The sequence below is a fragment of the Mobula hypostoma genome, chromosome 8, assembly GCF_963921235.1.
Source record: "Mobula hypostoma chromosome 8, sMobHyp1.1, whole genome shotgun sequence".
NCBI lineage: Eukaryota > Metazoa > Chordata > Chondrichthyes > Myliobatiformes > Myliobatidae > Mobula > Mobula hypostoma.
In genome coordinates, this window is record NC_086104.1 from 89,443,730 (window position 1) to 89,466,596 (window position 22,867).

General features: G+C 44.4%; 1 protein-coding gene across 3 annotated transcripts in view; it reads left to right on the top strand.

Moving 5' to 3' along the window:
- rmnd1 (required for meiotic nuclear division 1 homolog) overlaps positions 1-18,983 on the top strand; it is a 157,816-nt gene extending 138,833 nt beyond the window's left edge. For all 3 annotated transcript variants that reach the window (XM_063056289.1, XM_063056290.1, XM_063056291.1), the window contains one exon: positions 13,090-18,983. In XM_063056289.1, coding sequence (XP_062912359.1) covers positions 13,090-13,122 — 33 coding nt within the window. In that variant the 3' untranslated portion in view covers positions 13,123-18,983. The remainder of the gene's footprint in view (positions 1-13,089) is intronic.
- Positions 18,984-22,867: the final 3,884 nt, after the last annotated feature.

A 22,867-nucleotide genomic window follows, 5' to 3' on the forward strand; every position in this document is an offset into this window, starting at 1 on the left:
GCTGCCGTGGCGATGGACAGTGGGGGGAAGGAGAGAGAGAGCAAAAACGAATGAATATTCAGGGCTTCCAGACACAGACCTTCACAGTCAGCTTTCGGGCGAGTCCTTTGTGATGTCATCTGAGGTCATCGACCGTGACCCCTCCGTTTCCGGATACGATCGTTTCCCTGCGCTGAACCTGGCACCCAGGCAAGGGTGGACGCACACCAGGTTCCCGCCAATCGTGCCTTTCCACCCTGTGCGTTTATGGCCCGGTACTTCCCACTGACTTGTGAGAGACGCACCGCTTCCAGGGTCTTGTTACCTCGGGTGTCGTGTGTGCTGCCTTAGCGAACCTGTCCCTTTTTATCCCCCTGCTGGGGTATCGCCTGACCATCACTTCAAACAGTTCAGGGTTCAAAGGGGGAGCCGCTCTAGACAGCTCTCTCCTTCTGTTACTCTCTCTCCCGTCCCTTCATTACACATCTCCAAATGCTGCTCCATTGTTTTCCTTATCTCTCTCTCTCTCCTGAAGTCAGGTGGCAGACCAACTGCTGATTCCACTGGTGCCAGCACAGGATAGCTACATCTTAATCTATGTGTATTCTTGTCACATATTATTTACTAGCTTGCTTTCATATTTCATCTTTTCCCTTCTAATGATTTTTTAGTTGCTCTCTGTAGGTTTTTAAAAACTTCCTAATCCTCTGGACAGCGGCCATTGAGTGAGTGGGCCAATGAAGGAGTGGAGCTTTGAGGCTTTAACTCGAGAGATTCATACAGTTTTGGCAGTTGGACTGTGCAATCGAGTCAATCAAGATTTGAATAGCTCAGCAGAAAGCAGCTGATTGGGCAATCGCAGTCAGGTGACCAAGCAGTTTGAAAAGCTCAAACAAATAAATAGAGGGGTAACTCAAGCAGAGCGGCCAGTGAGTGAGTGGGCCAGTGAAGGAGTGGAGCTTTGAGGCTTTAACTCGAGATATTCTGGCAGTTTTGGCAGTTGGGCTGTGCAGTCAAGTCAATCAAGATTTGAAAAGCTCAGTAGAAAGCAGCTGATTAGACAATCAAGATTTGAATAGCTCAGACTCAGCAGAAAGCAGCTGGTTGGGCAGTCGAGGTCAGGTGACCAAGCAGTTTGAAAAGCTCGAACAAATAAATAGAGGGGTAGTTCAAGCAGAGCGGCCAGTGAGTGAGTGGGCCAGTGAAGGAGTGGAGCTTTGAGGCTCTAACTCAAGAGGCTTCAACGAAAAGAGGCGGAGGACGAGCTTGCTCCCAGTTAAGCTTTACAATGCCTCCTGACACGGTGATGTGCCTCTCATGTAAGATGTGGCAGTCTTGGGGGAACTCCCCTCTCCCGCAGAGTCACATCTGCCAGAAGTGCATGCGGCTGGGCATTATGGAAGACTGTGTAAGGAATCTGGAGCAGCAGCTGGATGACCTTCGACTCATAAGGGAGAATGAGGCAGTCATAGATGACAGCTACAGGGAGGTAGTCACACCTAGACTGCTGGAAGTAGGTCGTTGGGTGACAGTCAAAGGGGGGGAAAGCAAAGATGAGTAGACAGGTAGTGCAGAGCACCCCTGTAGCCATTCCCCTGAATATTAAGTTTACCGTCCTGGATACTGTCAGCGGGGACAACCGACCAGGGGTGAGCCACGGTGGCAGGGCCTTCGGCACTGAGTCTGACCCTGTGGTGCAGAAGGGTGGGATGGAGAAGAGGAGAGCTGTCATCATTGGGGACTCTATAGTCAGGGGAGCAGACAGGAGATTTTGTGGACTTGAGAAGGACACCCGCATGGTTTGTTGCCTCCCGGGTGTCAGGGTCCGAGATGTCTCTGACTGGGTGCACAACATCTTGGTAAGAGAGGGAAAGCAACCAGAAGTCGTAATACATGTTGGCACCAACAACATAAGCAGGAAGAGGGATGAGGTCCTGAAGTGTGAGTTTCGGGAACTAGGCAGAAGGCTGAAGAACAGGACCTCAAGGGTGGCGTTCTCAGGATTGCTGCCAGTACTACGTGGCAGTGATAGTAAGAATTGGAGGAGGTGGCATTTGAGTATATGGCTGAGGAGTTAGTGCAGGGCGCAGGGTTTTAGATTTTTGGATCATTGGGATCTCTTCTGGGGAAGGTAGGACCTGTACAGATTGGATGGGTTGCACCTGAACTCGAAGGGGAGCAATATCCTTGCAGGTAGGTTTGCTAGCATGGTTCAGGAGGGTTTAAACTAATTTGCAAGGGGGATGGGACTCGGAGCGATAGAGCAGTGTCAGGAGTGCATGCAGTAAAGTCAGATCTAACATAGAGAGGCTTTGAGGAAAGAGAAGCAGAATAAAGGGTGTAAAGGTAATAAGGTAGAAGGGCTGAAGTGTGTGTACCTCAATGCAAGAAGCATCAGGAACAAAGGTGATGAACTGAGAGCTTGGATACATACATGGAATTATGATGTAGTGGCCATTACGGAGACTTGGCTGGCACCAGGGCAGGAATGGATTCTCAATATTCCTGGATTTCAGTGCTTTAAAAGGGATGGGGGGGGAGGGGAGGAGAGGTGGCATTACTGGTCAGGGATACTATTACAGCTACAGAAAGGGTGGGTAATGTAGCAGGATCCTCTTTTGAATCAATATGGGTGGAAGTCAGGAACACGAAAGGAACAGTTATTCTATTGGGAGTATTCTATAGGCCCCCTGGTAGCAACAGAGATACCGAGGAGCAGATTGGGAGGCAGATTTTGTAAAGGTGCAAAAATAACAGGGTGGTTATCATGGGTGACTTTAACTTCCCTACTATTGATTGGCACCTGATTAGTTCCAAGGGTTTAGATGGGGCAGAGTTTGTTAAGTGTATCCAGGACGAATTCCTGTCACAGTATGTTGACAGGCTGACTAGGGGGAATACCATACTAGATATAGTATTAGGTAACAAACCGGGTCAGGTCACAGATCTCTCAGTGGGTGAGCATCTGGGGGACAGTGACCACCGCTCCCTGGCCTTTACCATTATCATGGAAAAGGATAGAATCAGAGAGATTAGAAAAATTTTTAATTGGGGAAGGGCAAATTGTGAGACTATAAGGCTAGAACTTGCGGTTGTGCATTGAGATGATGTTTGTGCAAGGAAATGTACTATGGACACGTGGTCGATGTTTAGGGATCTCTTGCAGAATGTTAGGGATAAATTTGTCCCGGTGAGGAAGATAAAGAATGGTAGGGTGAAGGAACCATGGGTGACAAATGAGGTGGAGAATTTATTCAGGTGGAAGAAGGCAGCATACATGAGGTTTAGGAAGCAAGGATCAGATGGGTCTATTGAGGAATATAGGGTAGCAAGAAAGGAGCTTAAGAAGGGGCTGAGAAGAGCAAGAAGGGGGCATGAGAAGGCCTAGGCGAGTAAGGTAAAGGAAAACCCCAAGGCATTCTTCAATTATGTGAAGAACAAAAGGATGACAGGAGTGAATGTAGGACCAATTAGAGATAAAGGTGGGAAGATGTGCCTGGAGGCTGTGGAAGTGAGCAAGGTCCTCCATGAATACTTCTCTTCGGTATTCACCAATGAGAGGGAACTTGATGATGGTGAGGACAATATGACTGAGGTTGATGTTCTGGAGCATGTTGATATTAAGGGAGAGGAGGTGTTGGAGTTGTTAAAATACATTAGGACAGATAAATCCCTGGGGCCTGACGGAATATTACCCAGGTTGCTCCATGAGGCGAGGGAAGAGATTTCTGAGCCTCTGGCTAGAATCTTTATGTCTTCGTTGTCCACGGGAATGGTACAGGAGATTGGAGGGAGGCGAATGTTGTCCCCTTGTTCAAAAAGGCAGTAGGGATAGTCTGGGTAATTATAGACCAGTGAGCCTTGCATCTGTGGCGGGAAAGCTGTTGGAAAAAATTCTTAGAAATAGGATCAGTGGGCATTTAGAGAAACATGGTCTGATCAGGGACAGTCAGCATGGCTTTGTGAAGGGCAGATCGTGTCTAACAAGCCTGATAAGAGTTCTTTGAGGAGGTGACCAGGCATATAGATGAGGGTAGTGCAGTGGATGTGATCTACATGGATTTTAGAAAGGCATTTGACAAGGTTACACATGGTAGGCTTATTCAGAAAGTCAGAAGGCATGAGAACCAGGGAAGTTTGGCCAGGTGGATTCAGAATTGGCTTGCCTGCAGAAGGCAGAGGGTCGTGGTGGAGGGAGTACATTCAGATTGAAAGATTGTGACTAGTGGTGTCCCACAAGGATCTGTTCTGGGACCTCTACTTTTCGTGATTTTTATTTACGACCTGGATGTGGGGGTAGAAGGGTAGGTTGTCAAGTTTGCAGATGACACAAAGGTTGATGGTGTTGTGGATAGTGTAGAGGATTGTCGAAGATTTCAGAGACATTGATAAGATGCAGGAGTGGGCTGAGAAGTGGCAGATGGAGTTCAACCCGGAGAAGTGTGAGGTGATACACTTTGGAAGGACAAACTCCAAGGCAGAGTACAAAGTAAATGGCAAGTTACTTGGTAGTGTGGAGGAGCAGAGGGATCTGGGGGTGCATGTTCACAGATCCCTGAAAGTTGCTTCACAGGTAGATAGGGTAGTTAAGAAAGCTTATGGGGTGTTAGCCTTCATAAGTCGAGGGATAGAGTTTAAGAGTCACGATGTAATGATGCAGCTCTATAAAACTCTGGTTAGGCCACACTTGGAGTACTGTGCCCAGTTCTGGTTGCCTCACTAAAGGAAGGATGTAGAAGCATTAGAAAGGGTACAGAGGAGATTTACCAGGATGCTGCCTGGTTTAGAGAGTATGCATTATGATCAGAGATTAAGGGAGCTAGGGATTTACTCTTTGGAGAGAAGGAGGATGAGAGGAGACATGATAGAGGTGTACAAGATAATAAGAGGAATAGATAGAGTGGATAGCCAGCACCTCTTCCCCAGGGCACCACTGCTCAATACAAGAGGACATGGCTTTAAGGTAAGGGGTGGGAAGTTCAAGGGGGATATTAGAGGGTTTTTTACTCAGAGAGTGGTTGGTGCGTGAAATGCACTGCCTGAGTCAGTGGTGGAGGCAGATACACTAGTGAAATTTAAGAGACTACTAGACAGGTATATAGAGGATTTTAAGGTGGGGGGTTATATGGGAGGCAGGGTTTAAGGGTCAGCACAACATTGTAGGCCGAAGGGCCTGTACTGTGCTGTACTATTCTATGTTCTATCTTCCCATTAATTTTTGCTTTGTTGTATGCCCTTTCTTTTGCTTTTACAGTAGCTTTGACTTCCATTGTCAGCCACAGTTGTACTATTTTACCATTTGAGTATTTCTTCATTTTTGAAATACATTTTTGTCCTGCACCTTTCTCATTTTTCCCAGAAATGCATGCCATTGCTGCTCTGCTGACATCCCTGCCAGCAGCTCCTTCTAATTTACTTTGGCCAGCTCCTCTCTCATACCACTGTAATTTCCCTTACTCCATTGAAATATTGCTACATCAGACTTTACTTTCTCCCTATCAAATTTCAAGTTGAACACAAACATATTGTGATCACTGGTTCCTAAGGGTTCTTTTACCTTAAGCTCCCTAATCGCCTCCAGTTCATTGCATAACACCCAATCCAGTATAGCTGATCCCCTAGTAGGCTCAAAGACAAACTGCTCTTAAAAGAAACTCTCTCTTAGACTAGGGGTCGCCAACCTGTCGATCACCATCGACCGGTCGATCTTTGAGACTTTCCCAGTAGATCCCAAGAAACATCAAAAATAATTACACAAATACTGTTGTAATGTGAGCATTATAAAGATAAGTAATACTAATTAGGATGATGGTAATATAGCAATACTTTTGCTACAAAGCTGTTTGTAAAGAGAGATTGTTTCCGGGTTGTGGGGTTTTAGTTCTGTTCTTTCTGCCCAGTGTGCATGTGTGTAGCACCTCGCCATGAACTGCACTTTCAGCGTAGCCTATGCTGCATCAGAGTGACCAATTAAATTAGATACACAGTGGTCCCCAATCACCGGGCCGCGAAGAATGCAGCGGTACAGCGGTAGTCGGAATGCACCCAGCACATCTTTAAGAAAAAAGCCGAAATAAACATGCTAATTAATTAGGTGCCGCCCGGCACGCAAATGTCGGCCCAGATCAGAGGCGATTACCGATTACGTCGCCTCTGATCTGGGCCGACATTTACGTGCCGGGCGGCACCTAATTAATTAGCTTGTTTATTTCGGCTTTTTTTGTTAAAGATGTGCTGGATGCGTTCCAACCACAGCTGTACCGCTGCATTCTTCGCGGCCTGGAGGTTGGGGACCACTGGATAAGAGTACAGACTGTTGCAAACGTCAATATACGGCACTCGCTTGTGATATCCAGATATCATGGCGGAGGCTCCACGAAAGAAGGCGAAAACGTACAAGACAAGTGTGTATGTATGTTGTGCCACCAAACCCCAGCACTGACTAAAAGAGGGAATCTGGAGCGGCACCACAACACCAACCACCAGAAATGTAAAGACACCTACCCCCCAAAGGGTGCAATTCTTGCATTATCCATCATACAGTGGACGTGCCAACCTGTTTTGAGCAGAGCTTTCCCCCCAGCAATGAGGGCTGTATGGTATTGAAGGCACTTGAAAAGTCAAAAAACATAATCCTCTCAGTGCTGCCCTGTCTCATCGTTTCAAAAGTATTGAAGCTGTAGAGTCCTTTTGTGACTTCAAATTTGCAACTGACTTCTGAAATTTATATGTAACAAAGGGATTAAGTTAGTTGTACCATCAAATCAGCACCCTCAATTTGTTAAGCATGGAAAATTTTTGGGTTATAAACTCTGTAGCTCCTGAAAAGCTGTATTAAAGTGCTATTGTGTGGAGTCATGCTCCAGTTTTGTGTGAGATTCCTTTGTAGTGTACCTGATAACACCAGGCAAGCATTCTTAAAGGAGACAGTGACATTTCCTCCACTGGTTCGTCTTACCGTGGAGTTTGCAGAGAATATCAGCTAAGGAAGGTCGTTGTGAGGACAAGAGGAGGATTGGGGGGGGTGTTGGAGAATCAGTTATAAAGGGGATAGTTCATTACTGTCAGGGTCCCTGGCGATTGGAATAACCAGTGTTCAAATCATTGGAAGGATTGAGGTGTGGGTTGGTTAGGTAGCTAGTGGTGGAACTGAGTGTCTATGTATTGGGTACAGAAAGGATTGGGATCTCATAATTGTTGGGATAAGCACTAGACTGTTGTGACACTTAATCATTGAACACAAGAGATTCTGCAGATGCTGGAACTCCAGAGTAACGTGTGTGTGTGTGTGTGTGTGTGTGTGTCTGTCTGTCTCTCTCTCTCTCACACACACACACACACACACACACACACACACACACACACACACAGAGTCAGGCAGCATCTATGGAAAGGAATAAAGAATCAACATTTCAGGCTAAGATCCTTCATTAGGACTCTTAGTCATTGGACAGTAGGCAACCTAGCTGGGATTCAACCAGTGGAAGACGGTGTCAGGAGGTAAGGGCAGGACTGATGTGGGTGGAAAAGAGAAGAAGTTTGATTCTTTTACAGTTAAATCCTCATCAAAAGGTACAGTATATCTATTTAACTAATGTGGGAATAGGTCTCAGCTCTTGAAATTGGGTTCAGTTTGATAGGAATTGTGTATGCTGTGGTTTGACCCATCATGTAACTGTAGTAAATTCTTTGCAAGTAACATCAAAATATGATCACATGTTATTGAACGTCTTTGCACGTACCCAGAAGCTTCTGCCCACATGTACATCATATTCCTATGTATTTTTTTTCTGAATCATGAAATATCCCTTTCTGAAAATCCTCAGTTTATGGTACTTCTGTGAATATAGTTTCAGAGTCTCAAACATTAATAGACACAGGGCACAAGGAAGAGATTGGATAGGAAAACTGTGTCGAGTAAAGGCTGAGGACAGTCATTGGCATCACTATACTGAGTTGTGAGGAAAATGTTGCAACATTGACTTCTCATCTGAACAATATCATTCATTAATGATAAAGTGAAGGGTTCTATGAGATCCTGAAGACATGAAAGGTTCTTGGGTTTAAAGGGTTCACAGTGTTTAGGGAATACCTAAGGTATTCGAAGAAGGAGTCTGAGAGTCTGAGTGGGAGTGCCGAAAAAGAGATTTTTGAAATTTTCGTTATTTTTTTTTCTCCAACGGCTTTCTGAGAGGCGGGACTGCGCAGGCGTGTGACGTCGGGCAGTGCAGCGCGGCAGATTTAAAAGGGCAGACATCCTGCTTCGGATTTGATTCGAAGAAGGAGTCTGAGAGTCTGAGTGGGAGTGCCGAAAAAGAGATTTTTGAAATTTTCGTTATTTTTTTTTCTCCAACGGCTTTCTGAGAGGCGGGACTGCGCAGGCGTGTGACGTCGGGCAGTGCAGCGCGGCAGATTTAAAAGGGCAGACATCCTGCTTCGGATTTGATTCGAAGAAGGAGTCTGAGAGTCTGAGTGGGAGTGCCGAAAAAGAGATTTTTGAAATTTTCGTTATTTTTTTTTCTCCAACGGCTTTCTGAGAGGCGGGACTGCGCAGGCGTGTGACGTAGGGCAGTGCAGCGCGGCAGATTTAAAAGGAACAGAGCCTCATAGAGCGGGCAGCGTAGTTTGCGGGCGGCGGAGTGAGCCGGGAGCAGAGTGAAGACTTAAGGGCTTCGGCTCACCGGGCTTAGGCGGAAGCGGGTGAGGCGAGGAAGGTTTGACATTCATTTTCTGTTGCTATTTGAGGAGAGGGGCATTATGACTGTGAGGGCAGTTTGCTGTTCTCGGTGTCGGATGTGGGAGGCCCTGGAGTCTCCAAGCCTCCCGGACGTCTACATCTGCGCCAAGTGCATCGAGATGCAGCTCCTAAGGGACCGCGTTACGGAACTGGAGCTGCAGCTCGATGACCTTCGTCTGGTCAGGGAGAGTGAGGAGGTGATAGAGAGGAGTGGAAGGCAGGTGGTCACGCCGGGGCCACGGGAGGCAGACAAGTGGGTCACGGTTAGGAGGGGGAAGGGGAAAAGGAAGGTGATGGGGAGTACCCCGGCGGCTGTGCCCCTTAACAACAGGTACTCCTGTTTGAGTACTGTTGGGGGGGACAGCTTACCCGGGGGAAGCGACAGTGGCCCTGCCTCCGGCACAGAGTCTGGCCCTGTAGCTCAGAAGGGTAGGGCAAGGAAGAGGAGGGCAGTTGTGATAGGGGACTCGATAGTAAGGGGGTCAGATAGGCGATTCTGTGGACGCAGTCCAGAGACTCGGATGGTAGTTTGCCTCCCTGGTGCCAGGGTCCGGGATATTTCTGATCGTGTCCAAGATATCCTGAAGTGGGAGGGTGAAGAGCCAGAGGTCCTGGTACATATAGGTACCAATGACATAGGTAGGAAAAGGGATGAGGTCCTGAAAGAAGAATATAGGGAGCTAGGAAGGGAGTTGAGAAAAAGGACCGCAAAGGTAGTAATCTCGGGATTACTGCCTGTGCCACGCGACAGTGAGAGTAGGAATGCGATGAGGTGGAGGATAAATGCGTGGCTGAGGGATTGGAGCAGGGGGCAGGGATTCAAGTTTTTGGATCATTGGGACCTCTTTTGGCGCAGGTATGACCTGTACAAAAAGGACGGGTTACACTTAAATCCTCGGGGGACCAATATCCTGGCAGGGAGATTAGCGGGGGCTACTGAGGTGACTTTAAACTAGAATGGTTGGGGGGTGGGAATCAAATTAAAGCGGCTAGGTGTGAGGAGGTTAGTCCACAACAGAGGGATGGGAACCAGTGCAGAGAGACAGAGGGGTGTAAAGTGAGCGTAGAAGCAAAAAGTACAAAGGGGAAAAGTAAAAGTGGCAGGCCGACAAATCCAGGGCAAGCATTAAAAAGGGCTAAGAGAGTTGTAAAAGAGTGCCTGAAGGCTTTATGTGTCAATGCAAGGAGCATTCGTAATAAGGTGGATGAATTGAAAGTGCAGATTGTTATTAATGATTATGATATAGTTGGGATCACAGAGACATGGCTCCAGGGTGACCAGGGATGGGAGCTCAACGTTCAGGGATATTCAATATTCAGGAGGGATAGACACGAAGGAAGGGGAGGTGGGGTGGCGTTGCTGGTTAAAAAAGAGATTAACGCAATAGAAAGGAAGGACATAAGCCGGGAAGATGTGGAATCGATATGGGTAGAGCTGCGTAACACTAAGGGGCAGAAGACGCTGGTGGGAGTTGTGTACAGGCCACCTAACAGTAGTAGTGAGGTCGGAGATGGTATTAAACAGGAAATTAGAAATGTGTGCAATAAAGGAACAGCAGTTATAATGGGTGACTTCAATCTACATGTAGACTGGGTGAACCAAATTGGTAAAGGTGCTGAGGAAGAGGATTTCTTGGAATGTATGCGGGATGGTTTTTTGAACCAACATGTCGAGGAACCGACTAGAGAGCAGGCTATTCTGGACTGGGTTTTGAGCAATGAGGAAGGGTTAATTAGCGATCTTGTCGTGAGAGGCCCCTTGGGTAAGAGTGACCATAATATGGTGGAATTCTTCATTAACATGGAGAGTGACGTAGTTAATTCAGAAACAAAGGTTCTGAACTTAAAGAGGGGTAACTTTGAAGGTATGAGACATGAATTAGCTAAGATAGACTGGCAAATGACACTTCAAGGATTGACGGTGGATATGCAATGGCAGGCATTTAAAGGTTGCATGGATGAACTACAACAATTGTTCATCCCAGTTTGGCAAAAGAATAAATCAAGGAAGGTAGTGCACCCGTGGCTGACAAGAGAAATTAGGGATAGCATCAATTCCAAAGAAGTAGCATACAAATTAGCCAGAGAAAGTGGCTCACCTGAGGACTGGGAGAAATTCAGAGTTCAGCAGAGGAGGACAAAGGGCTTAATTAGGAAGGGGAAAAAAGATTATGAGAGAAAACTGGCAGAGAACATAAAAACGGACTGTAAAAGCTTTTATAGATATGTAAAAAGGAAAAGACTGATAAAGACAAATGTAGGTCCCCTGCAAACAGAAACAGGTGAATTGATTATGGGGAGCAAGGACATGGCAGACCAATTGAATAATTACTTTGGTTCTGTCTTCACTAAGGAGGACATAAATAATCTTCCAGAAATAGTAAGGGACAGAGGGTCCAGTGAGATGGAGGAACTGAGCGAAATACATGTTAGTAGGGAAGTGGTGTTAGGTAAATTGAAGGGATTGAAGGCAGATAAATCCCCAGGGCCAGATGGTCTGCATCCCAGAGTGCTTAAGGAAGTGGCCCAAGAAATAGTGGATGCATTAGTGATAATTTTTCAAAACTCGTTAGATTCTGGACTAGTTCCTGAGGGTTGGAGGGTGGCTAATGTAACCCCACTTTTTAAAAAAGGAGGGAGAGAGAAACCGGGGAATTATAGGCCGGTTAGCCTAACGTCGGTGGTGGGGAAACTGCTGGAGTCAGTTATCAAGGATGTGATAACAGCACATTTGGAAAGCGGTGAAATGATCGGACAAAGTCAGCATGGATTTGTGAAAGGAAAATCATGTCTGACGAATCTCATAGAATTTTTTGAGGATGTAACTAGTAGAGTGGATAGGGGAGAACCAGTGGATGTGGTATATTTGGATTTTCAAAAGGCTTTTGACAAGGTCCCACATAGGAGATTAGTGTGCAAACTTAAAGCACACGGTATTGGGGGTAAGGTATTGGTGTGGGTGGAGAATTGGTTAGCAGACAGGAAGCAAAGAGTGGGAATAAACGGGACCTTTTCAGAATGGCAGGCGGTGACTAGTGGGGTACCGCAAGGCTCAGTGCTGGGACCCCAGTTGTTTACAATATATATTAATGACTTGGATGAGGGAATTAAATGCAGCATCTCCAAGTTTGCGGATGACACGAAGCTGGGTGGCAGTGTTAGCAGTGAGGAGGATGCTAAGAGGATGCAGGGTGACTTGGATAGGTTGGGTGAGTGGGCAAACTCATGGCAGATGCAATTTAATGTGGATAAATGTGAAGTTATCCACTTTGGTGGCAAAAATAGGAAAACAGATTATTATCTGAATGGTGGCCGATTAGGAAAAGGGGAGGTGCAACGAGACCTGGGTGTCATTATACACCAGTCATTGAAAGTGGGCATGCAGGTACAGCAGGCAGTGAAAAAGGCGAACGGTATGCTGGCATTTATAGCGAGAGGATTCGAGTACAGGAGCAGGGAGGTACTACTGCAGTTGTACAAGGCCTTGGTGAGACCACACCTGGAGTATTGTGTGCAGTTTTGGTCCCCTAATCTGAGGAAAGACATCTTTGCCATAGAGGGAGTACAAAGAAGGTTCACCAGATTGATTCCTGGGATGGCAGGTCTTTCATATGAAGAAAGACTGGATGAACTGGGCTTGTACTCGTTGGAATTTAGAAGATTGAGGGGGGATCTGATTGAAACGTATAAGATCCTAAAGGGATTGGACAGGCTAGATGCAGGAAGATTGTTCCCGATGTTGGGGAGGTCTAGAACGAGGGGTCACAGTTTGAGGATAGAGGGGAAGCCTTTTAGGACCGAGGTTAGGAAAAACTTCTTCACACAGAGAGTGGTGAATCTGTGGAATTCTCTGCCACAGCAAACTGTTGAGGCCAGTTCATTAGCTATGTTTAAAAGGAAGTTAGATATGGCCCTTGTGGCTACAGGGGTCAGGGGGTATGGAGGGAAGGCTGGGTTCTGAGTTGGATGATCAGCCATGATCATAATAAATGGCGGTGCAGGCTCGAAGGGACGAATGGCCTACTCCTGCACCTATTTTCTATGTTTCTATGTTTCTATGTAAATAAACGTGGAGGTATTTAAGATATAGAAACAAAGACAGCCCTGATGAGAGCAGAATCAATAATAAAAAGCAAAACAGTGAAATTAAGGCAGCCATAATACAGAAGAAGTTTGTGGAATGAGACTTGAGGTACAATAGTAAAAGCAAAATTCTGGAATTATTAAAAAAACAGATGGATCCCACAAGCGGAGGCTCCTGACATGTTTCTAATTAGGATAGCCAAAATAACCCTTTCATCCCTTATCTACCTTGATGACATAATTTTATAGGATATAATTACTCAATGCAGCCAATCTTTTTCTTTCCCCAGGTATTATTTGAACTTGCTCGTGTTATTTTCTAAAACTGATTGGAGATCATCTGGAGGACAGTAGCCATAACTTCAAGTGGGACATGAAAAATATCTTCCAGAAGGCTTCTGTACTCATTTCAACATCCTGAGGAATGCCTGCATTTTGTGCAGCTCAATTCTTGTCAAAACTACAGTTTATTCTCACAACCACAGCATTTATAATAGATTTTATCATTAAATTAGTGGTGCATTTGATTTTATTTCATTGTGGAATATCTATATATACCGGTGATTCCCTGCATTATTTTTGTGATGAACTCTATAATGAAGTAAAATCTGCTGTGAAAATTTTTGGGTAGCAATATGTGCATTCTGGAAGGATGAGTTTTTATAAGCTGAAAGAGATTGCCTTCTGTAATTATTGCTTGTGAAAACTGCTGTAATTTTTGTTTTTGCAGTATTTAGAATCATGTAAGATGCAAGACTGATTAAACTTGAATCTGTAGTAGCTTATTACCTCAGATGTTTGAGACTGGTATTATCAAAAGAAAGACATTTTCTGGGTCTTTCACAGAAGTGAAACATAGTAGCTAACACATATCCATGTTATTTAAGATCTTGGAATGCAACCTCACTCAAAGCTGACATAAATGTCGTCCAAATAATTTAACAAGTATTTGTATAGGGTTCAAATCATCAGTAAAATCACTGGGAAGTGAATCCAGAATTCAACATGACTTATTTTCTAGTAACAGAAAATCTATCAGAATGACACTATTGAAATCAAACACCAATTTATTACGTGTCTTTCTTGAGCCAATCTGAAATGTGACAAACTATACTTTACAGGATATTTGATCACTTTTTACTTGTTTATTTATAATCTTCCTGTAATAGAATTGCTATCAAACCAAGAACCTACAGTATGTTCCAAGGCAAACAAGTTTAGCTTGAATGGATTCTGAAAATGTTTTCTTCTGAAGCAGAAGAATTTTACTAACTTTATTTGTTAATAGTTCATAAGCAAAGTTTGAAGCTTAATAACTGCCACCTGTTATAGGAACATCCCTTTCATATCATAGGCCAAAGGTCATTTTACATGAACTGGAAGCTAGTGTGTTAATTTGAACTATGCATAATAATGTTTTCCATGAAAAATAAATGATTGAATAAAGCTAGGCTATATTCAATGCAACTGTCCTGAAGCAAATTCATACCAGGCAAAACTGGAAACAAATGCACACTATTGTCGTGGTGTATCTGGATTGTCACAAATCTTTGATAAGTGTGACATGCTTGAGGGACATGACCATGACTATAAGACAGACTGTCAAAAGACAAAGAAAGACACGACAACTACCATGCATCTGAGAGGATTCCTTGATTTTCCTCTGGTTCAGAACTTACTTGGAATTAAAACTTTCCTGTACTGGAATTATTTAAAATACTTCGCACATTTACTTGGGGTACAAAATAAATTGAGAAATATGCACTGTTTGCCTCGTTTTCTATAAAACTTTGTGTGCCTTCTCTCCCAATGCTGAATTCGAAACAGATGTTCACTATTTCTGGTGAAATGATAACATCAGAGCAAGGGTGAGAGAGGGCATTTAAAGAATCTCTAACACTGTTAATCATGCTTTTTCATACCTGCAGAAAGCTATAATGTCATAAAATCAGAAAGTGATGGAGTTGCTCAGCAGATCAGGCAGCATTTATGAAGGGAAACATTCAGGTTGACTACCTTGCACGTTGAATCTTGCTTGTGAGTGGGACGGCTAAGGATTTCCAGAGCGAAGGCGTTTTACTACTCGAGGTAAAAGAGAGGCAAGACTACACAGGCGCGTGACGTCAGCCAGTAGAGGGGGAAAAGTTTAAAAAAAAGACTGCCATATCCAGTGGGCAGCGGAGTGAGAGGTAGCAGAGTGATGGGGCTTTGGCTTAATGGGCTTAGGCGGTAACGAGGCGAGGTAGGTCTACCTGTGTTAATTGCGGAAAGGAAGTAGTATGTCTGTGAGGCCGGTTTTCTGTGCTTGGCGTCAGATGTGGAAGGTCCTGGAGTCTCCCAGCCTCCTGGATGGCCATATCTGTACCCGGTGTGTCGAGCTGCAGCTCCTAAGAGACTGCATTAGGGAACTGGAGATGCAGTTTGATGACCTTTGTCTGGTCAGGGAGAGCGAGGAGGTGAAAGAGGGGAGTTATAGGCAGGCGGTCACACTGGGGCCACGGGAGACAGACAATTGGGTCACAGTCAGGAGGGGCAAGGGGAAGAGTCAGGTACTAGACAGTACCCCTGTAGCTGTACCCCTTGACAATAAGTACTCTTGTTTGAGTACTGTTGGGGGGGACAGCCTACCTGAGGGAAGCAACAGTGGCCGTGCCTCTGGCACAGAGTCCAGCCCTGTGGCTCAGAAGGGTAGGGAAAGGAAGAGGAAGGCAGTAGTGATAAGGGACTCTATAGTTAGGGAGTCAGACAGGCAATTCTGCGGACACAGGAAAGAAACTTGGATGGTAGTTTGCCTCCCAGGTGCCAGGGTCCAGGATGTTTCAGATCACGTCCAAGATATCCTGCAGTGGGAGGGAGAACAGCCAGAGGTCGTGACATATTCGTACCAATGCCATAGGTAGGAAAAGGGAAGAGGTCCTGAAAAAAGACTACAGGGAGTTAGGAAGGAAGTTGAGAAGCAGGACCACAAAGGTAGTAATCTCGGGATTACTGCCTGTGCCACGCGACAGTGAGTATAGGAATAGAATGAGGTGGAGGATAAATGTGTGGCTAAGGGATTGGAGCAGGGAGCAGGGATTCAGATTTCTGGATCATTGAGACCTCTTTTGGGGCAGGTGTGACCTGTACAAAAAGGACGGGTTGCACTTGAATCCCAGGGGGACCAATATCCTGGCGGGGAGGTTTGCTAAGGCTACTGGAGAGAGTTTAAACTAGAATTGTTGGGGGGTGGGAACTGAACTGAAGAGACTGGGGAAAAGGAGGTTAGCTCACAAATAGAGAAAGATTGGAGACAGTGTGTGAGGGAGGATAGGCAGGAGTTTGTTAGGTGTGGTCAGCAAGGTTTCTTGACACAACATGTACATAACCCTACAAGAGGAGAGACTGTACTTGATTTGGTATTGGGAAATGAACCTGGCCAGGTGTCAGATCTCTCAGTGGGAGAGCATTTTGGAGATAGTGATCATAATTCTATCTCCTTTACAATAGCATTGGAGAGAGAGAGGAACAGACAAGTTAGAAAAGCATTTAATTGGAGTAAAGGGAATTATGAGGCTATCCGGCAGGAAATTGGAAGTTTAAATTGGGAACAGATGTTCTCAGGGAAAAGTATGGAAGAAATGTGGCAAATGTTCAGGGGATATTTGTGTGGAGTTCTGCATAGGTACGTTCCAATGAGACAGGGAAGTTATGGTAAGGTACAGGAACCGTGGTGTACAAAGGCTGTAAGAAAAGAAAAGCTTACAAATGGTTCAGAGAGCTAGGTAATGTTAAAGATCTAGAAGATTATAAGGCTAACAGGAAGAAGCTTAAAAAGGAAATTATGAGAGCCAGAAGGAGCCATGAGAAGGCCTTGGTGGACAGGATTAAGGAAAACCCCAAGGCATACTACAAGTATGTGAGAGCAAGAGGATAAGATGTGAAAGAATAGGACCAATCAAGTGTGTATGGAACCAGAGGAAATAGCAGAAGTACTTAATGAATACTTTACTTCAGTATTCACTATGGAAAAGGATCTTGGTGTTTGTAGTGCTGACTTGCAGCAGACTGAAAGCTTAAGCACGTAGATATTAAGAAAGAGGATGTACTGGGGCTTTTGGAAAGCATCAAGTTGGATAAGTTGCCAGGACCAGATGAGATGTACCCCAGGCTACTGTGGGAGGCGAGGGAGGAGATTGCTGAGCCTCTGGTGATGATCTTTGAATCATCAATGGGGACGGGAGAGGTTCTGGAGGATTGGAGGGTTGCGGATGTTGTTTCTTTATTCAAGAAAGAGAGTAGAGATAGCCCAGGAAATTATAGACCAGTGAGTCTTACTTCATTGATTGGTAAGTTGATGGAAAAGATCCTGAGAGGCAGGATTGATGAACATTTGGAGAGGTATAATATGATTAGGAATAGTCAGCATAGCTTTGTCAAGGGCAGGTCGTGCCTTACAAGCCTGATTGATTTTTTTGAGGATGTGAAAACACATTGATGAAGGTAGAGCAGTAGATGTAATGTATATGGATTTCAGCAATGCATTTGATAAGGAACCCTATGCAAGGCTTATTAAGAAAGTAAGGAGGCATGGGATCCAAGGGGACATTGCTTTATGGATCCAGAACTGGCTTGCCCACAGAAGGCAAACAGTGGTTGTAGACGGGTCATATTCTGCATGGAGGTCGGTGACCAGTGGTGTGCCTCAGTGATCTGGGACCCTTACTCTTCGTGATTTTTATAAATGACCTGGATGAGGAAGTGGAGGGATGGGTTAGTAAGTTTGCTGATGACACAAAGGTTGGAGGTGTTATGGAGAGTGTGGAGGGCTGTCAGAGGTTACAGTGGGACATTGATAGGATGCAAAACTGGGCTGAGAAGTGGCAGATGGAGTTCAACCCAGATAAGTGTGAGGAGGTTCATTTTGGTAGGTCAAATATGATGGCAGAATATAATATTACTGGTAAGACTCTTGGCAGTGTGGAGGATCAGCGTGGAGTCCGAGTCCATAGGACGCTCAAAGCAGCTGCGCAGGTTGACTCTGCAGTTAAGAAGGCATACGGTGTATTGGCCTTCATTAATCGTGGAATTGAATTTAGGAGCCAAGAGGTAATGTTGCAGCTATATAGGACCCTGGTCAGACCCCACTTGGAGTACCGTGCTCAGTTCTGGTCGCCTCACTACAGGAAGGATGTGGAAACCATAGAAAGGGTGCAGAGGAGATTTACAAGGATGTTGCCTGGATTGGGGAACATGTCTTATGAAAACAGGTTGAGTGAACTCAGCCTTTTCTCCTTGGAGCGACGTAAGATGAATGGTGACCTGATAGAGGTGTATAAGATGATGTGAGGGATTGATCGTGTGGATAGTCAGAGGTTTTTTCCCAGCGCTGAAATGGTTGCCACAAGAGGACACAGGTTTAAGGTGCTGGGGAGTAGGTACAGAGGAGAAGTCAAGGGTAAGTTTTTTACTCAGAGAGTGGTGAGTGCGTGGAATGGGCTGCTGGCAACGGTGGTGGAGGCGGATACGATAGGGTCTTTTAAGAGACTTTTGGAGAGGTACATGGAGCTTAGAAAAATAGAGGGCTATGAGTAACCATAGCAATTTCTAAGGTAGGGACTTGTTTGGCACAACTTTGTGGGCTGAAAGGCCTGTATTGTGCTGTACGTTTTCTATGTTTCTCTCCACAGGTGCTGTTGGATCTGCTGAGTATCTCAGAAATTTTTACTTTTATTTTGGATTTCCAGCAACTTCAGCTTTTTTTTTAATCTCTTTTTGATTACTGTATTCTATTATGATATTGCACGATGAATCGTTTGGTTTGACTGTGGTGGTTCACAAATCATTCCAAAACTATATTTGTACTCAGTAACTGGAAATTTCCCTGCATATTAAACTTTTACAGCTCTGACATGTTCTTTGACTTGATTCTATGTAGAATTTGTTTGTTTCCTGCTGTGGTCATGTGGGTTCCTCCTGGGTGTTCTGTCACTTCCAACAATGTGCAGGTTGATAGGTAATGTAGCCCCTGTCAATTGCTCCTAAAATCTGGGAAGTTGATGAAAATTAAAATGGATTTCGTATATAAAGGGTGAAAATAGATACTGGATGGTTGACCTGCATGTCATGGGCCAAAGGGCTTGTTTACAAGCTATATGACTCTTTAAGATCACCTCTATATACATGTACTTGTGCATATGACAATAAAATCGGCTTTGACTTTGATAAAAGGCCTTGTAGAGGTTTATAATATCATGAGGGGTGTAGATACGGTGGATCATCAGCATCTTTTTCTCTAGGTAAGGGATTTTAGAACCAGACACTGTAGTTCTGAGGTGAGTGAGAAAAAATTTAAAGGAAACCTGAGGAACAAGTTTTTCACACAGTATTTGGATGAAGTGAGCTGCTAGAGGTGGGTACAATTACTAAGTTTTTTAAAAAGCATTTGGGTAGGGTACATGGATAAGAAAGGTTTAGTGGGGTCTGGTTCATATAGAACTAGCTCAGGTAAGCACCTTGGTGAGCATGGATGAGCCGGGCCATAGAGCCTGTTTCTGTGCTGTCTAACTCCATGACAATAGATAAGGATATGGATAGATATGGACCTTACAGTAAAGTATTAAGTTGGAGCAGGGCAAATTATGAAACTAGGAACTAGAATGAGTTAATTGCAAACAGCTGTTTCTGGGCAAATGCACTTCTGACATGCGGAGGATGTTTAAAAACCAACTACGGGATACAGAACAGCTATATGCAGTAAGAATAAAGGACGGATGGCAAGGGAAGTGGTGAATTCAGTCAAGAAGAAAAGAGAAGTGCATGTAAAGATTAGGAAGTTAAAATCAAACAGAGCTCTTGAGGACTATGAAGAAGTTAGAAAAGTACTTAGGAAGGGCCATGAAAAACCCTTAGCAGTAGGATTAAAGAGAATTCCAAGGAATTCTATACAAACATTGAGTGCAAGAGGATAACTAGAAAGAATAGATAACCACTTAAGGTTAAAGGAGGGAATATGTACTTGGAGGGCAATGGATATGGGCGAGGTCCTAACTGAGTACTTTGCCTCAGTATTTACAAAGGAGAAGAATGTGGGGGATAGTGAGATCAGAGTGAAGCATGTTACTATGCTAGAGCATTTTGAGATAAAGAAAGTGATAGTGTGGGCTCTCTTTAAGATGGATAATCTCCTGTGGCTGATGGGAATACCTCATGCTATTAAGAGATGAGATTGCTGGGGCCTTGACCAAGATCTTTGGTCCCAGGCGACTGGCAAGTATCTAATGCTCTGTTATTTAAGAGAGAAAATGGGAATAGCCCTGGGAACTAGACTGGTGAGTCTCATGTCAGCAACCGAGAAGCTATCGAAGAGGATTCTTAGGGATAGGATTTATGAGCATTTGGAAAAGCATGTCCTAATTAGAGACAGTCAGTTTGGCTTTGTGCAGAGCAAGTTGTATCTTCCTAACTTGATTCGTTTGAGGAGGTGATGAAGTTGATTAGTGAACATAGAACTGTGGATGTTCTCTGAATGGATTTTAGCAAGGCGTTTGACAAGATCCATCGTGGTGGGCTCATTCAGAAGGCCAAGATGCATGGGATCCATGGTAATTTAGCAATTGAATTCAGAATTTGCTTGCTTATAGAAGGCAGAGGTTAGTGGTCAATGGCACTTACTCTGGCTGGAGGCCTGTAACTAGTATTCTGCAGGGATCTGTACTGACGCCTCTGCTGTTTGTGATATATACAGTATAAATGATCTGAATGAAAATTTGAACATGGCTTGTATGTTCACTAGGAATATAAAGATTGGTGATGTTATGAACAGTGCAAAAGATTGTAAAAGATACAGCAGGACACAGATCAGTTACAGATATGTGTGGAGAAATGGCAAATGGAGTTTAATGCAGACAAATGAGATGTTTTGGACTTTGGGAGGTCAAATATAAAGGGAGGAGAACGTTGACTCAGACCATGAGAGGCCTGCATCGGGCATTTTCATTTTCAAGGCACAGATTGGAAGTCTGTGTGGGGCGCCACTCCTCGCACAGACAATAGAACAATGTGTGATTAAGTGCCTTGCTCAAGGACACAAACACGCTGCCACAGCTGAGGCTCGAACTAGCGACCTTGAGATCACTAGACGAACGCCGTAACCACTTGGCCACGTGCCCACAAATATAAAGGGAGAGTAAACTTAATGGCAAGACCGTAAACAGTGTTGATGTACAGAGGGATCTTGGGGTCCAAGTCAATAGCTCACTGAAGGTGGAGGCTTTAGTGTGGCTGCAGAAGAAGCTTACTAGGATCCCATCTAGACATTAAGGGGAGGATACAGACTTGGTTTATCTTCTCCATGCAGCAGAAGTTGAGGAGAATATAAATAGAAGTTTATAAAATTATTAAAGGCATTGAAGGAATAAGTAGTCAATATCTTTTTCCCAGGGTTGAAATGTCAAATACTAGAAGGAATACATTTAAGGTGAGAGGGGGCAAGTTTAAAGGAGATGTGTGAGCCATGTTTTCTACAGAGTTGTGGGTGTCTGGAATGCACTGCTGGGGTGGTAGAGAGGTAAATACAATACTGATGTTTAAGAGGCTCTTAAGCCCATGAGTGTTCAGAGAATGGAGGGATAGGGATATTGTGTAGGGAGAAGGGATTCGTTAAACATTTAATTACTAGTTTAATCAGTTTAGGACAATACTCTGGGCCAAGGAGCCTACTCCTGTGCTGTATTGCAGTGTTGTGGGATGAAGTTAACGAGGTAGAAATGATGGCATGAAAACATTAAATCTGCAGATGGTAACAGTGTGGTTGAGGGTGTTGGTGACTGACAATGAGAGAGGGAGACACGTGCGCGTACACACACACACACACACACACACACACACACACAAGGTGGTGATGTGTGATTGGTGGAGGAAGAATTTCAACCTTGATTCGGAGTAAAGATGCGGATTTCTATTGATCTCGGGTAGTTATCCATAGTAATAGATGAGAACTGGAGTAAGGTGGAATTTCTGCAAGAAGCAAACATATAATTACTAATTCTTTTGGGAATAATTTGATTTGGATAACTCACAACGATCAAGAAATCAGCATTGCAGTGAAGCTAGGCATCATTAGCATATAGTGTATAAGTAACCTTGAGCTAGAACAGATGGATAGAGGGCAGGGCAAGAATCCATCATCGCTGTTCCCTTTGGAGACAGCAGTCCAGAAAATCATTGATGCTTATAAAATAAGGGGCTTAGTATGCCGGTGCATAAGAGACTAAGCATAAGAAGTAGAAGCAGGAGTAGGATTTATGGTTCCTTGTTCCTGTTCTGCTATTAAATAAAATCATGGTTGATCTTTACCTCAGTGCTGTTTTCCTGAACTAACCCTACATCCCCTAATTTCCTTATTGTTAATAAATGTATTAATATGACTGGAATATCAGTCTGTAGCTCCCTTAGAGAAATCCAAAAATACACTGCTCTCATCTCCTTATTCTAATTCTGCACTTCTCTTTGAGGAAAAAAAGATCATTACTGCATCTAACCTGTCAAACTCCTGTGTATTTCATCTCTCTAAATTCCAGAGTGAAGCTCAGCTTGCTTAATCTCCACAACCCATCGTCTCAGGAACTAAGAGGAGACCCTTTGTTGCTTTCTCTCTGTTTCACGTATATCCTTCCTGAGGCAGCATACACACCGTTCCTGATGCTGCTTCTGTGGGGCCTTGTATACTGTATTTGCAGTAAAATGTTTTTACTGTGAGTAAAAGGTTGACCAAACTTGGGTGGGTTTCCCTGGAGTGTCGGAGGCAGAAAAGAGACTGTATACAAGGTTATAAGATTATGAAAGGCATAGATAGGCTGGACAGCCAGATTCCTTATTTATCAGGTTAGAACTGTGAAATAATAGAGGATACTCACTCAACATGAGAGGAGAAAAGATTAAAGGAGGTGTGTAGAGCAGGTTTTTTATGCAATGGTCGCTGCCTGGAATGAGCTGCCAGGGTGGTGATGGACGTAGATGCGACAACAACATTTAAGAGACTCTTAGATAGACACGTGAATATGTAGGGATTGGAAGGAAATGGATCATCTT